This window comes from Peromyscus eremicus, chromosome 15, assembly GCF_949786415.1.
Source record: "Peromyscus eremicus chromosome 15, PerEre_H2_v1, whole genome shotgun sequence".
NCBI lineage: Eukaryota > Metazoa > Chordata > Mammalia > Rodentia > Cricetidae > Peromyscus > Peromyscus eremicus.
In genome coordinates, this window is record NC_081431.1 from 73,098,758 (window position 1) to 73,114,622 (window position 15,865).

General features: G+C 45.6%; 1 protein-coding gene across 1 annotated transcript in view; it reads right to left on the bottom strand.

Moving 5' to 3' along the window:
* Positions 1-15,865, bottom strand: part of Clasp1 (cytoplasmic linker associated protein 1) — a 241,274-nt gene that overhangs the window by 27,749 nt on the left and 197,660 nt on the right. Inside the window, exons 30-32 of the mRNA XM_059280301.1 lie at positions 13,708-13,851; positions 12,735-12,841; positions 1,857-2,007 (exon numbers count right to left, since the gene is read on the bottom strand). Coding sequence (XP_059136284.1) covers positions 1,857-2,007; positions 12,735-12,841; positions 13,708-13,851 — 402 coding nt within the window. The remainder of the gene's footprint in view (positions 1-1,856; positions 2,008-12,734; positions 12,842-13,707; positions 13,852-15,865) is intronic.

Below are 15,865 nucleotides of genomic sequence, written 5' to 3' on the forward strand. Positions count from 1 at the left end.
ACGCAAACAGATCAAAATCCAATGCCTTAATCACCAATGGCACTGTAGCCCTGGCAACCTGTCCCTTTCACATCATGGGTCCCCAGGAAATGTGAGGTTTCTTGGGCCTCGCCATCTTTTCTTTCTCTTGTCAATTTTTACACCTTTCAATTCTTATCAAAGCACCTTTGTGTTTTTAAAACATAGAAAGCCCTGCAGGGACGACCAAACCAAACTAGTGGGAACTCATGAAAGTTGGATCAAAGGCTGTGGAGCCTGCATGGGACTGGACTAGGCCCTCTGCATGGTGAGACAGATGTGTAGCTTGATCTGCTTGGGGGGCCCCCTGGCGGTAGGATCAGAATCCATCCCTGGTGCATGAGCAGGCTTTCTGGAGCCCACTACTATGATGGAACACCTTGTGCAGCCTTGAGGCAGTAGGAGGGGCTTGGATTTGCCTCTACTGGATGTGCCTCCCCATGGGAGGCCTTGCCTTTTTGTGGAAGGGGATTGGGGGGTGGATTGGGAGGGGGAGCCTGAGGGGGTGGGAGGAGGGAAGAGGGGGATCTTTGATTGGTGTGTAAAATGAACGAAAAAATTTTCTTAATAATAATAAAAAAAACACAGAAAGCACTGAAATGACCCCAAACAGAACACTGGGTGTCCACTTACAGCACATCCACATGGTAAATCATCATGCATGCAAGTTCACATGGACTTCCCACGAGGAAAGCGGGTTGTCTTCCCTGAAGCTCTGTCCCTGGTCCCCCAGGACCTCACCCCTTGGCTTCTTTCCCATCTTCCCAGTTGTGCTTCCTTGGACTGCTTGCTCCTCAGGACGCTGTCCTCACCTGGTGTCGGGGCCCTTTACCCTTCACTTTCTTTTCAGACCACAGACTCACTCTTCAGTGCCTCTCAAGTCTCTACTCTGGCCTCCGTCACTGACTTTCTAGGTTGGCTTAGCTGTCATGGGCCCTGCAATCCACACGTACCCACAGCTAGAATCACGGCGTTCTCAATGCGTCACTGCGCTTGCTCACTCTCTTCTCCTTCTCAGACATTATGACCTCACCAGATCACCTGTCTCAAGAGCACAGGAGACTTCTGGGCCCTCTGTTAACACCTTTTCCTCTAGCTCAGTGGTTCTCAACCTTCCTTAATGCTGTGACCCTTTAATACAGTTCCTCATGTTGTGGTGACCCCTAACTCTAAAATTATTTTTGTTGCTATTTCATAACTGTAATTTTGCTGTTATAAATCATAATGTAAATATCTGTGTTTTCTAATGGTCTTCGGTGGCCCCTGTGAAAGGATCATTCAACCCCCAAAGGGGCTGCGACCCACAGGCTGAGAACTGCTGCTCTAGGGTCCCTGGTTCCCTAGAGCTGGGCTTTCAGACACTCAGATACATTTTACCATGCCAAGCTTTTTGTTTTGTATTATTTATTTATTTATTTATTTATTTATTTATTTATTTATTTTTGAGACAGGGTTTCTCGGTGTAGCTCTGGCTATCCTAGAACTCGTTCTGTGGATCAGGCTGGCCTTTCAGAGATCTGCCTGCCTCTGCCTCCCGAGTTTTAATGTGGTTCTGAAGTCAAGCTCTCATACCTGTGTGGCAAGTACTTTACTGACTGAGCATCGCTTGGGCCCAGACTCACCACGTTATCACATCACAGAAGCAGAACATGTCCAAGACAGATGAATAAAAGCTGAGAATCTCTACCGAAATGTCTTTAAACTGCCTTAGGCCTCTAACAACACCATCATTTTAACACCAGAGTAGAAAACAGTGTCACCAGGGAGTTCAGTGTGGGAAAGACTCAAGTCCGCTGCCACTCAGCTGACACAGCTGTCCACTGGCCCCGGATACTCACGATATCACAATCCTTCTTGCCATCTCGCTTAATTGGCTCGTTCAGGTCCTCTTGGCTTCGGAAGCTGAACTTTTCAATGGCTTCTGTAACTCCACGCAAAGAACTGTAGATTTCTTCAGAGTTTAGGTTCTCTGTATCATAGTCCAGCATGCTATAATTTAAAAGAAAAAAAAGCATTTTTTGAAAAATGGAGGTATGTGTAAAAAACTAGGACACCGGCCTAAATGACTTGGAGTAAGACTAATTATACTTGGGGTCTTTTGGTTAGTTGGGATGAAAAGGGGGCAGCTCTTGTCAGGGCACCGCCACTGTCCATCTTTCACGTCCAAGCTGGCCCCAGACACATCACACAGCACCCAGGAACCAGTGAGGAACAACAAAACCACAAGAATGTGCGAACTCAGGAGTGACATCGGTGACTGGATGCACAAGGAGATGGAGGTGGAAAAGTGACTTTCTTTTCTTGGAGATGAAAAAAGGTTTGGTTGTTACTGGTCTCAAATGTACAAACTCTAGAGGAACAGGCACATGGAAATAAGCTCGGATTACAGAGAGCCTTCTACAGAGTGGAGCAAACCACTTCACAGGACCAGGCTGTGCACACCAGAATCCAATCTGGAGAAACAAGTAAGACCCTACCCCGAAAAAATACAAGACACCAGCTTGGGAGTCGAAGTCAGACCTACCCTCACCGGGCTCCTGGGGCTCTACTTCCCATGTCGTCTACCCAGGAGCTTGCTGGGAATATCAGATTCTTTTATTAAAGCAAATCTTAAAGAGATGAGCCACCTTCCTGGATGAACATCTAAAAACACTTGTAGAAACAATACTAGTCCTTTATGGGAAAGTGATGTCAATTGCTGTCCTTTGAGACTAATAATAATGAAACATGAAACAAATGGTTTTCAAAAAGAAAAAAGGAGTCTTGGTGTCTCGCAGTATATCAGCTAATGTTCTTTGGATGTGTGAAAGGGCACTGAACAAAGAGGGCCACGAGAAAACACCCACACCTCCCCTCACTGAGAATTCAAGACAAGCAGCACAGGACGGGTAGACAACAGAGGAAGCAAAGCATGCTGGGACATCAGCCAAGGACGGTCAAAGCACTGCTTGCTTTAGAAAGCATTTGTGGTAGCTTCAGTGAGACTATCTCCCAGAAGCTCTAATAACTGGTCCATAGTTGGTGGCAGTCTTTGGGGGGGGGGGGCGGGTGTTAGGAGGTGTGGCCTTGCTGGAGAACTATATCACTGGCTATGGGCTTTGAGAACAAAAAGCTTTGCCTACATCCCAGTTTGCCCTCTGCATCATGCTCACTTTTGAAGATATGAACTCTCAGCTTCCTGTTCTTGCCACCATGCCTGCCTACTGCCATGCCTGCCTGCCATGATGGACTCTTATACCTCTGAAACTGTAAACCTAAATAAACTTTCTGTCTTGGTCAGAAGTTGGTGCCAGAGACTGAAGAACCCAGCCATGTGGTTGTTTGGAGGAATGTGGAAGACTTGGGAGCCATCATGCAGGAGCCCAGAAGACAGTAAGTGCTGAGGAAAATGCAGACCGCAGCCGCTCAAGCTCACGAGGCTTCAGAAGGGAACAGAACCAGGAACTGGGCCGGAGAACTTTCTTGTGATATTTTGAGAAAGAATCTGGCTGCCCTTGTCCAAAGAAGCTGCCTGAGGCTAAATTACAAAGTAATGGACTAATTTCTTTGGAGGAGGAAATTTCAAGACAGGATAACATTGAGTCCGTGGCATGGCTGTTACCGACAACACTTGTGCAGTCTACAAGTGCGGCAGAGAGACAGAGACTGCACACTGTGGAAAGAAACAGTGCTAAGACGCTCCGTGTCGTCGTCAAGACCTGTGCTACAGGAGGAGCTATGGCGGATAACGCAGTGTCTCTTCTGTGACACTATACACTGGAAATCTGTAACTTATCTTGCTTTTCCAGGGTTACAAGTAAGAGATTCCTAAAGTCTCTGAAGAGACTTTGGGCTTTCAGACTATGAGAACTTTTGAAGTTGGACTAAATACACTTTGCATGATCATATAACAACGAGTGTATGGGGGCCAGGGAGTGGAATTTAGTAATTTGAATGAGAATGTCCCACACAGGCTCTGATATTTGATCTTTTGGTTCCCAGTTAGCAGCACTGTTTGGGGGTTTAGGAGGTGTGTCCTTGAAAGTACATCACTAGGGGGTGGGCTTTGAGCATTTATATTTATAGTCTCGCCCCAGTTTGTTCTTCCTGCTTCCTGCTTATGGTTTGAAGATGTGAGCTCTCAGCTTCCTGCTGCCATGCCTGCTACTTCCTGCTATGATCCCTTTGGAACCATAAGCCCAAATTAACTCTTCTTCCTGTAAGCTCCTTGGTTATGCTATTTTATCACAGTGATAGAAAACTAGTAACTAACACAGTATTCGAAAAAGGATGAGATGCTGGAAACAAATTTCACTTATAGAAAGTCCTGAGCTAGCTGAGGCGCTGTGCACTTGGACAATCCTTGGCTGGACACAAACAAGCAAGCGGCATTGCTAGTTCTTCCACAACGTGAGAGCTGAAGAGCAAGGTGTCCACTGCTGAGGTCTGTTCCTAACGACAACTGTCTAGCCATATATGGCACAAGAAGTAAGTTTCCTTCTTGTCAAACACAATCGGAACTGGGTAAGTGTCATGGAGTGGCCAGATCTCGTCCCACTGGAGGGTGCAATGATCCAGATGTTTTCTAATGCTGGCTACAGCAACAGCACCGAGCTGACTCTCTGGGTGGAAGCTATTGGTCTAGCACTGCACAACTGGTCCACATGGAATCCCTCATTCCTGATAAATGGAAGGAAGCACACATCAGCTGGACTAGGAGAGTTCAGATAACACGTGCCAACTCAAAGACTGGCCTTGGCACTCAGTGAAATGAAATACGAGTCCTGAACACATCTGCAGCTGAAGCCAATGTGTGCACCCACAAGGAGTTAAATTGAAAACCAGACCGAGCAGAACTCATGGGTTCTAGGCATTCTTAGGTCACAGGCTGTCCCCAAGGGCAACTCTCCAGAAGTGTTAAAAGTATGACTGGAGAGGGAGTTCCATGTTCCTTTCCTAGGCACTCTGCAACACCAGCTTACATTCAGAAGTGTTTATACATCTGACCAGTACACTATTTTTATATAGAAAGATTGAATATTATGACTCAAATAAAATATATATACAAGATGTAAAAGAATGCCTTAAATACTTTTAATCACAACAACCAAAGGTAATAGCATAGCCCATGCAAAAGAAAAAAAAAACAAAACTCAAAGAATTGAGAGAGTGATGGATGGACGAGAAGTGGTCTGGAGGAACGTTCAACCTTTTAAGGGATGTCACAATATTATTTTCCACGTGTTGCTTCAGAGAATGTTGGCTTTCAGATAAATTCACCCCGTGATTTTCAACCCAAACGCCCTTACAATATTTCATTTCAGTTCAAATGACTGCGCCATCACAACAGCCTCTTCTGAAGATAACAAAGGCTCTGCCAGCTCTTGTTCCCTTCTCCCTTTCCAGGAATGAACCAACTCCAGCTGCCAAGTTGGGAGCATTGTGGGTGTCCACACTCTCCTGAGGCTATTCCTCGAGGATTACTTGTTCCAGTGTCTCTCGGGAGGAAGCTGAGTTCTAGGTGTGAGAGACAACTGCTGTCCAGTGATGTGCATCATCCATCCCCGTCTGCCTTTTCTATCATATCTATGGATTAATCTTTTTAAAGATCAATACCCTTTAAGTCTCCGCTTCTCAGGAAAAAAAAAAAAGAATTTCCCAGGAAGGCTGTCGTCAGGAAGTGGGTTGGACAAACAACCCTAAATCTATTTTTAAAAGACTTAAGCTTTTATTTTTGTGTATGTATGTGCATGTGTGTGTGTGCATGCTTGCACAGGAACTCACAGAGGCCAGGAGCAGGTGTTAGCTCCTTAGAGCTAAAGGTATAGGCATTTGTGAGCCACCTGAAGTAGGCGCTGGGACTGAAACTGATAGAGCCCCAACCTGAGACTTGAGGGATGACACATGGGGCCCAGGGGGAGGACCCAGAAGTAGACCATGAAGAGGCTGGTGAGGTGAACCTGCACGTGGCACACAATGCCTTATTTCAGTTTGGAGACAATCCCAGGATGTAATCTTTCAGGTTAAAGACCAGGTCTTGATCACCTGTAAACATCAGATTAGACCCCAGGGCTTCCTTAGGAGTCTTAGATTAGGAAGAGTAACTCAGCCAGCCAACAAACAGTCTGAGGTCCTGTTACCCAACACTGCAGCCTAAAGCAGCCCAGTGACTGCCCTGTGGAGAACCAGATGGTGGGTGGGAAGGGGCACTGCGTCAGGACACCAAGAAGAAACCAAACAGGGAGAGAGGAAGTCTGCTCTCCGGACCTTTCTTTTCTGTTGTTTCGGGAGATGACTACCACACAAAGAAAGAGTCATTTCCACTCAGCTTTCTCTCCTCAGCTGCTTACCACAAGTTCTCCTTATGTTTCCCCTCACCCTCAACGCTGGACACTGAACCCAGGGCCTTGTGCACAACAGGGAAGCCACACCCCAAGGTGTAAGTGTGTACTAACTGTTATCCACTGGGGAGTTAGACTGATGTGTTACTATGTGCTTATGGGAAAGACGACTCTGGAGAGGGGTGTCCTCTGAACGGCAATCTTGATGGCTGGAGTGAAGCTCAGTGTGTGGAAGGACACACAGGCCAGCATGTTGGGGGACAGTCGATGAAGCGGATCTACACTGGGTGACAAGGGTAACCTCAAAAAACAGGGACAAGTGCAGTTATCATTAAAAGTAGAAAAGTCTGTGCATCAGCTGTCACAGGAACTCATGGCTGCTGCTTTTTGTTTTCCAGATTCGCTTTTTAAATTCTTAAATTTATTATCGTGTGTGTGTGTGTGTGTGTGTGTGTGTACGCACACACATATGCACAAACACCATGATGTACATGAGGAGGTCAGAGGACAACTTTGTGGAGTTGGTTTCACCTTCCACCTTTATGTGGGTTTCAGGGACTGACCTCAGGTTGTCAGGCATGGGCACATTACCTCACAGACCCTCTGGTTTTCTTTCTTTTCTTTTTTAAAAAACTCTTATCCTTCTACACAGTTGGATACACACTCCTCTTACAGAGCACAGTGACAGCCGGGCCGCCTGTGTTCTGCCCATGCGATGACAGGCTTCTAGGAAAGGCATGCTCTTAGCTTTGGATCTTTTTTTTTTTTTTTTTTTTTAAAAAAAAAAAAAAGATTTATTTATTACGTATACAATGTTCTGCCTGCATGTATGCCTGCAGGCCAGAAGAGGGCACCAGATCTCATTACAGATGGTTGTGAGCCACCATGTGGTTGCTGGGAATTGAACTCAGGACCTCTGGAAGAGCAGCCAGTGCTCTTAACCACTGAGCCATCTCTCCAGCCCTAGCTTTGGATCTTTATGACAGCATCTGAGAGACCTGGAACAGGTGTCTGGAGGAACACATAGAGCATTCTTGGGCTCACAGACATAACTGTTTTAAAACCTCACAGAAGGCCTGTCCTTCTAGACCTGTGACACTGTCACTCAGCTGGTGCCGGGCAGCTTCACGTCCCGCCAGCAGCCAGTGCAACAAATAATGTCCTATCTGAAAGTAGGGCATCTTTCCCAATTAACACATTTATTTGTTTGGCAGTACTGGAGACTGAACCTAGGGTCTCAGGCATGCTAGGTAGGAGCTCCACCACAAAATTGGAGCTTCAGCCCTAGGTAGGGCATCTTGAGGGAGATGAGACAATGAAGCTACCTATCCTGGGGGTTTTGTTTGGTTTTGTCAACTTGACTTAAGCTAGAATTATCCGAGAAGAGGAACCTCAGTTAAGAAAATGCTTCTATCACACTGCTTGTAGGCGGGCATTTTCTTGACTAATGATCGATGTGGGGAAAAAACTAAGGGCAGTGTCATGTCCTGGGCAGCTGGTCCTGAGTGGTATAAGATGGCAGGCTGAGCAAGCCATGAGAACAAGCCAGGATGCAGCACTTCTCCACGGCTTCTGCTTCAGTTCCTGCCTTCAGGTTCCTGCCCTGTTTTCTCTGGAAGGAGGACTACAAGCTATAAGCTGAAATAAAGCCTTTCCTCCCCAAGCTGCTTTTGGTCATGACGTTTTATCACAGCAGTAGAAAGCAAACTGAGACACTAGCTCTTAGGCCATCCTGTCTGGTTGCTGTGAAACAGCTGATAAGGAAAGTAGTCGGTCTGTGCGTTCGTGCAGAAAGAGCAACTTGTGCAAAGCAGAGGTCTTACTCGACCCTTAGCAGAGCTCTTCTGCACCTGACACTCATATTAAGGGAACTGCACCCTGCACTGCCACATGGACATCAAGATGTGTCCTGAATGCCACTCCAGGCCAAACAGCCCATGAGGGTAAATGGTGACGAGTCTGGCTGGGTGGTTAAAGAAGTTACTGTTCTTAGACGGAGCAGCAGCCTGGCTCCCAAGCCTGTTCCTGCTCACACAGCTCACCCAGGCTCCATTCCTGCAAGGCTAAACGGAAGCAAGGCTCACACCAGAGGAGCGCAGAGGCTTTCCAAAAGATCCAGAGCAACCTTGGAAACACAATAATATTGTGACATTTTGAACAAATTTAACAGGTAGCATGTTACCTGGGAGAGTAAGAGCGCCTGAGAGTCTTGTGGGAGGGAGCGGTGGGAATGGAGTTAGGCTGAGAAAAGGGAGGTGGGGGCTTCGATAGCCCATCGGCACTCCAACCCCACAACCGACTGCAGTGATCAGAAGAGGAAAATCAGAGAGAGAAACATAGATGCAAAGCGGAGGGGAGGAGGAAGACACTCCAGCAGAGTGTCTTCAAGTCTCCTCTTTCCTGACAAAGTCCCATCCAATTAGCTGGAGCAAAATTTAGTACTTCATACACAGAGAAAAAGAACAGGTTCATCTTACACTTTGCTCCTCGGTATTCTTTTTTTATTCTTTTCTTTCCCAACCATGGGCTAAGCTGACTTTAAGGGTCAACCGAGATCCCAAGTTTGGTGTACATACCTGTGAGAGGGCACACCTGCCTGCCTGGGATGGAGTGCACTGGAAGCACTTAGGAGAAACCCTAGTGGTTATTCCTGAAATGACCAGAGGTGGCACTCTCAAGACTCAGCTGAAGTGGGAAGGAAGCAAGGACATGCTCCTGGACCACATTATGGTGACTCAGCCCTCAGAGATGGACAGTGCTCCTGCCCTGGGGATCTGGTGGGAGTTCAGGGGACAAGTGCCATTGGAGGGTGGGTACATGGGGGCAGTCAGTCTCAGTTAGCTAGCTCAGAGAAGGAAATAGAATAAAGAAATGAAATGGCATCCCTCTGCTTCTGTAGCATCCAAAGGAAACTAAAATACATCTGGGAACACAGGTCTCTATTTGCTGGCCACAGTGTCACTACCTGGCCTAGGCTTGTGGAGGTCCCCAGGGAAAGTCCTAACCTCTGCTACAAGTGCAGAGGACGGAATGAGAACACAGGGCAGAGTCCACGGCATCCTGCCTGCTGCAGCACAGTCTGTACATGTGTGTATGTATGGAGGTCAGAGGACAACCTCAGGGGCACCAGTACTCAGGGACCTTCTATTTTCTATATGAGACAAGGCCTCCTCTGCAATCTAGAGCTTCACCAAGTAGCACAGGTAGGCTAGCTTGCATGCATGTTCTGGGAATCTGTCTTCACCTCTCATCACATTATTGCTGGGAATACGCGCGTGCACCACTGTGCCGGGCCTTTTTCAAACAATTTAAAACTAGGTTCTGAACTCAGGTCCTCATGCTTGCAAGGCATGTGGCTTACCGACTGAGCCCTTAGCACTTTCGGTACCCACTAACACGGTTCTCACAGCAGGTATCCCTGAGGGGTCACAGAAGCCATTTGTAGGGAGAACACAGCTTGGAGGTGAGAGGTCACCGCGGTACAGGGTCTAAAGCCCTTCTTGAAGCCCCACTCTGGGCTGGGGGAATAGAGGTGCCACTTCACTCTGACAGGAGAAAACACGAGAGCCACTGCAGGGCGGCTTTGCCAGAGGTGACCATGCAGTTCCATCCTGTTCTAGGACACGCTCATCAGGAGCATCCATCAGACTGGAGCAAGACCCCAGACACTTGGAAATGCAACTCTTTCTCTACCACAAAATCATAACGGGCAAAATGAGCTAAGATACAAGTATTTATTAAACAATGAAAAAAAACATAGGTCATAAATCTCTGCTCAGATATCATGTCATACTTGTTCATTAGTTGGGAATAGCTGGCTGCCATTCTTCTCTTACAACTGATCAGTGATGAGACAGTTTACAAAGAGTTAGCCTGCTGGCATCTCTGATTACCACTGGGTTGATGAAAAGAACTTCCTCATGGGACAAATCTAAAGCTAGCATCATGTTAGAGCTGTCACGGCTTTTGAACCATCCCTTATTATCACTACCATCAAATCACAGAACTTTTGGACAAAAAAATTTTAAATCCTAGTTCATCTTGATGTTCAGAATTCAATAAAAAACAAAAACAAAAACAAATAACTGTTCTTTTTTTCTTCTTCAGAATAAAAAGCTAACACTTTATAGTCCAGATCATGCTTCAAGGGTACCACACAGAAACATGGCGGAGGCTGCACGTGCTGTGTTTATCACTCTCTTGAGACGTGGCAAGCTATTCAACCCTTCTGCTGAGTCTAAAGCTTCATTTCTTTTATAATTTCCCTAGTAGAAAGCATGGCGCCCACTTGAGAGTTTCTTCCAATGATACAACCAGGAGGGGCAGTTTCTACCAGGAGACAAACCATCTCTCGTGTTGAGCTCAGGCTGGGGCAGGCTGGCCAGATGTCTGAGCACTGACGGGGGGCATTTTTTTTTTTTTTTTTTTAAAGAAAGAACTAAATAATTCCCTAAAAAAAGATTTGGCAACAAGAAAATATGTAGGCCACAGCCAGACCTTTTGATATTGAAAATAAACCTCTTCATTTCTTTCAACTAAGAGTTAAAAAAAAAAAAGCTATGGTTAAGAATTAATGGAAATTTTTAATGATTTGGAGATCTACAAAGATTAATTTCTAGCCAGTTCTTTGATAGATTCTACTAGCACACCCACCCATTTTTTTTAAATTTAGGCATTTAATAAACAAAATAATAAAATACTTCATTTGAGGTATCTTTTCTTATTACCTAATAATGCAATAACTAGAAGATATGATACATGAACTATGCATTATGGAAGAACAGACTTCTCAGTTAACAGTGCAGAGCATCATGTCTAGACAAAGCAACAATTTGGAGAGAATATGCATTTTCCATCAAATTTTCACTGTCTGGATTGGACCCTGGTCACTCAGGATAAAACATATACTTCAGAGATCTTAGTAGCCGATCACACTGGGGGAGGGCAGATGTATTTTCTTCAGCTTCTGGTCACATTGTCTAATTCTAACAACACACTGAAATCCTGACAACACACAGATCCAATCTGGAGATGTAACAGCAGACCAGATATTACAGATCAGGTATCACATACAATACAAAGCAGCAATACAAAAGCAAGCTGCTATAACAGCTTCTAAAACACATGTTTTCAAACAAACAAACAAACACACAAATAAACACACATACAACATGCTTTCCCCAAGAGAAAACTGATATCCTTTGTTCTATAATATTGATAGTATACCTGGGGCCTGAAAAGAACTCTACTGGTAAGAAAGAAATTCACAAAAAGTTACATTTACAAGTGTGTGCCAGGCTTGGTCTCACATACTGTAATACCAGCACTGGGGGAAGTGAGGCACAGGATTGGGAATTCAAGGTTATATTCTGCTATATGGTCAGCCTGGCTAAGAGACCCTGTCTCAAAGGGAAAACCAAACCAGGAATAAATGTGGCCATCTTTCCAGTAGATGGAGGCCTTGACCAGGGAAGGGCACATTTAGCATATTCTCACTGCATTTTAAGACCTCATGACAGTACTGCAGGACAAAACTCTTCGAGATTCTCACAGTCCAAAGACCTTGACTTCTCATAGATAAAACACAGCACTTGTGGCCCTTGCTGGTCTAGAAAATTTGTGGCTTCATAGAAGCACCACTCTGCGGGGCTAGGTAATGCCAACCCACAAGAGGGAGTCATCAAAGTCTCCCTGCAGACCTCTAACAAGCCCTAAGACAGAGCGCTTTCTCCTTTGAAGTCATAGCCCACTGTTGGGCATGGTGGTGTATGACTGTAATCTCAGCGACCTGGAGCTAAGGCAAGATACATACGGAAAGTTCCAGGCCAGTCAGGACCACATAGGAGACCCTGTCTCGCAAAATAAAAACAAGCAAGTAAGAAGTTAACCCCCGACTCTGTAAGGCCACTGCGCGTGGTCCTCACAGGAATCTACGTATGGAACCTTGCGACGCTCAGGTCCCCAGCCACTGTCTTTTCAGAGCAGCGTCTGCTTTAAATGGGACATGGGCAGGCCTGGAGCGGCTCCCTGACTTGAAAACTACATCAGGCTTAGTGTAGACTCTGAGGGGTTTATAGATAACTCAATAAATACCACTAGGGCTCTCCAGCTCTTAGAGGACAGCTGACAGGCTTCCTCCGGGAGTCATGGGACCTCAGTTTTAAAACCGATGAGGTACCAGGCTCAGTGTTTAGAGCTAGCAGAACTACAGAGAACACAGAGCACAAGCTGCTCACTGCAGCACGGGAGTTAACCGCCAGAGACCACACAGTTACAGGTAGAGGGAGGAGCGGAATCTACTCCCCTGGTTCTGAGCACTCTGCTAACAAGCTGAAGTGAGCCAGGCTGCATGGAAAGCAGGCATCCTCAGTTTTCACTTCTGTGGAGTGAGCTTACCTTGGAGATAGTCCCCCGTGGGAACAGTTGGTGGGTGAGGTCAGGGGGCTGGTCCTGCTGCTGGGGTGTCGGGAAGGCGTCCGGCCAATTGTATTGCTTGGAGATCCCTGGAGCAAAGGAGTGTAGGTATCATTGTCCAAAGACTTTCTCGAAAATCCAAATCCAACTCCACTCTGTCTCTTAAGCCATGTGTAAATGGGTAGGAGCTGTCCACAATGTCCCCCAGTCCCAGCCTCCACAAATTATTAGCTGATGGACGGATAACTGCTCTGTAGGAATCCCTGGAGCTTAATGACCATCGTCAGCTTATGGTGGTTATTACTGACTCCTATCTGACGGGATCCAGAATCACTAGACGTGTCTGTGAGAAACTTCCAAGACTGGATTAATTATGGTGGATGATCCACCCTGAACACCGGCAGTATCATGCCACTGAAGGCTGGAGTGCCAGGCTGCACAAACGGAAGACGGTGAGCTGAGCATCGGCAAACAGGCACTACTTCCTTAACTACAGATGCAGCGTGACCGGCTGCCCCTCACGCCTGCCGCTTTTGGCATCCCCGTCATGGTGACTGAACCCTCCTGGAAATGTGAACCAAAACAAATCCCTTCCCTCAGCTCCTCTTGTCAGAGCAATGAGAAAAGGAACTACCACAGCTGTGCTAGCCTGATACACACAGTCAAGCATTTCTCTCATGACAGAGCTAAAATATCTAAGACAGACTCAAAGACTGACTGAATAATAGAACAACTGAGTGAACAGTTAACTGACTCAACAACCTTACCCTAAGAGAAAGGTCACATATGAGTACCAAGTCCATTCACCTCCAGGGTGGACGCCAGGATCAGAAAGGACCCCAACCTCCACAGGCTCACAGCTATTAACAAAGAACAGGGAAGCCGGCTGTCCATCAGCCTTGCAGCTGGGTGGGTCACCTGGAGGTCAGGACCGAACCATAACCAGGGCACTTACCACACTGGTGTTACTGGAGTTCTTGAGGTGGTTATGCAGGAGTTTGGTGGCACCATCCTGGAATGTTTTTGGCAAGGCACCAAGTAACATGGTAAATTCAGGCGTGTTCAATTCAAACAGAGAGATCAGCACAATCTGTGCTGCCTGCAAAGAGAAGGGATAGCTAAGAGATGTCTAACACCACGTCTCAACAGTGTTCACTAACACTCCTTCACAAGGAGAGCATTTCTGTAGAACTGAAATCTGGAGAAAATGGTCGCATCAGTCAGAGAGAGCCCGGCTTTTATCAGGAACATTGCCTGCTTCTGTTTTAATGCCCTGGTCTTGACACACTTCTTTTGTTGTCTAGCACTAGGAAGGAAGTCAGTAAATAGAACAATAAGAACATACTAGATGTTTAAGATTGCTCTCACTCCAGTGAGAGCTGGACAGGCTGGCAGTGTACCCCGGTGCAGCCTGGGAAGAGGAAGCTTCCAGGTAAACCACTGCTGGGTTTATCCTCGGACACTCCACCCACTGCACTTGACTAAGAAACTACCAATTTTAAATACACATGAAAACTTTCTTTTTTTATGCCTAAGAACCAAGGACACAGACTTTGGGGAAACAAACAGGATCCCGATGATAGACAAGAGTACACTTTGGGAAGTGTTTTATTAACTGAGGTAACAATGCATAGACATTGGCAGTGCTGGTGCACCTGGGAAGGCAATGAGCTAAAACAGGAGACAGGGACTTTCCCACAAGCCAAGTGCTCCTCAGGGAGTCAGCCCCAAAGACTCTGGAATGAATGAGGAGGCTGACGCACAGATGCCAAAGCGGACACGGTGGCACACACCTTTATCCCAGCACGGCAGGCAGAGAAGATCCCAGTTAGGGCAGCCTGGTCTACACAGTGAGCTCCAGGTCAGCCAAGGGTGAAGAGTGAGACATTGTATTAAACAACCACCAAAAAAAAACCCAAAAAAACAACAACAAAAAAAAAAACAACAACAACAACAACAACAAAAAAACCACCTCAAAAACTAAGCTGAAAGATACTTCTGGTAAATGCCAATTGTCATTTCTTGTTCATTTCTAAGAGTCAAGAGAAAGGAAAAAGACATTATGCAAAACTATTTCTAAAGATACAATAGTTTCTTTATAGTCTTTAGAAATAGTTTCTATTTCATTTAAACTAACTATATGATATCTTTTTTCAGAGGCTACAAATTTTAGAATTACAGTCAAGTATTTGGGATATTTTTCTAGGGCATAGGTTCAAATTAAAAACTAAGTAGAATGATATTTTTCTTTCTTTCTTTCTCTTTTTCTTTCTCCCGAGCGCCAGGATAACAAGCTAACAGCTGTGCACTATCATGCCCATACTATGAGGAGCTGGGGATGGAACCAGGGCCTTGTGCATGCTAGGCAGGTACTCTACTCACTAGCTGAGCTACAGCCCAGGCACTACCACATTCTTGAACAGTCTTCACGTGAAATGTGCCATTGTCTTTAAAGGTCTCTCTTAAGAGACCAGATTTCCTCCTAGGATGATGTTACATAACACCACAAACTAACCTGAGTTTTTCATGATGCTAATTAAAAAGCAGCATCTTTTAAGAATTGTAGGCCTATAGCCCCAGACAATGTACAAATTCTTGGCTATTTAATATGAATACACTTATCTGTGGAAAGAAAGTACGCAATAATTTAAATTCTAACCCACTAGCTTTTTTTTTCAAATAATCCCAATGCTAACTTTAATGTATATTATATAAATTTATATATATAGTGAGTGTGTAAATGTATGTGTGTCAGATTCTGTGGAGCAGGAATTACAAGTGGGTGCTGGGATCTAAACTAGGGTCCTCTGCAAGAACAGCAAGTACTCTTAACTGCTGAGTCATTTCTCCAGCCCCTTTTACTTTAAAAACAGATTTATTTTTATTATTTATCTGTATGTGTTTGTGCATACACGTGTGCATAGGTGTATATATGTCTGCAGAAGTTAGAAGAGGGCATTGGCATGTCCTGGAGCTGGAGTTAGACAGTTGTGAGCCACCTGGTGCTGTACTTAGAAACTGAACTCTGTCCTCTGCGTAAGTAGCAAGTGCTCTCAGCTGTAGAGTCAACTCTCCAGACCTCAAAAGGCAACTTCGGCTAAAAGATGTTTACA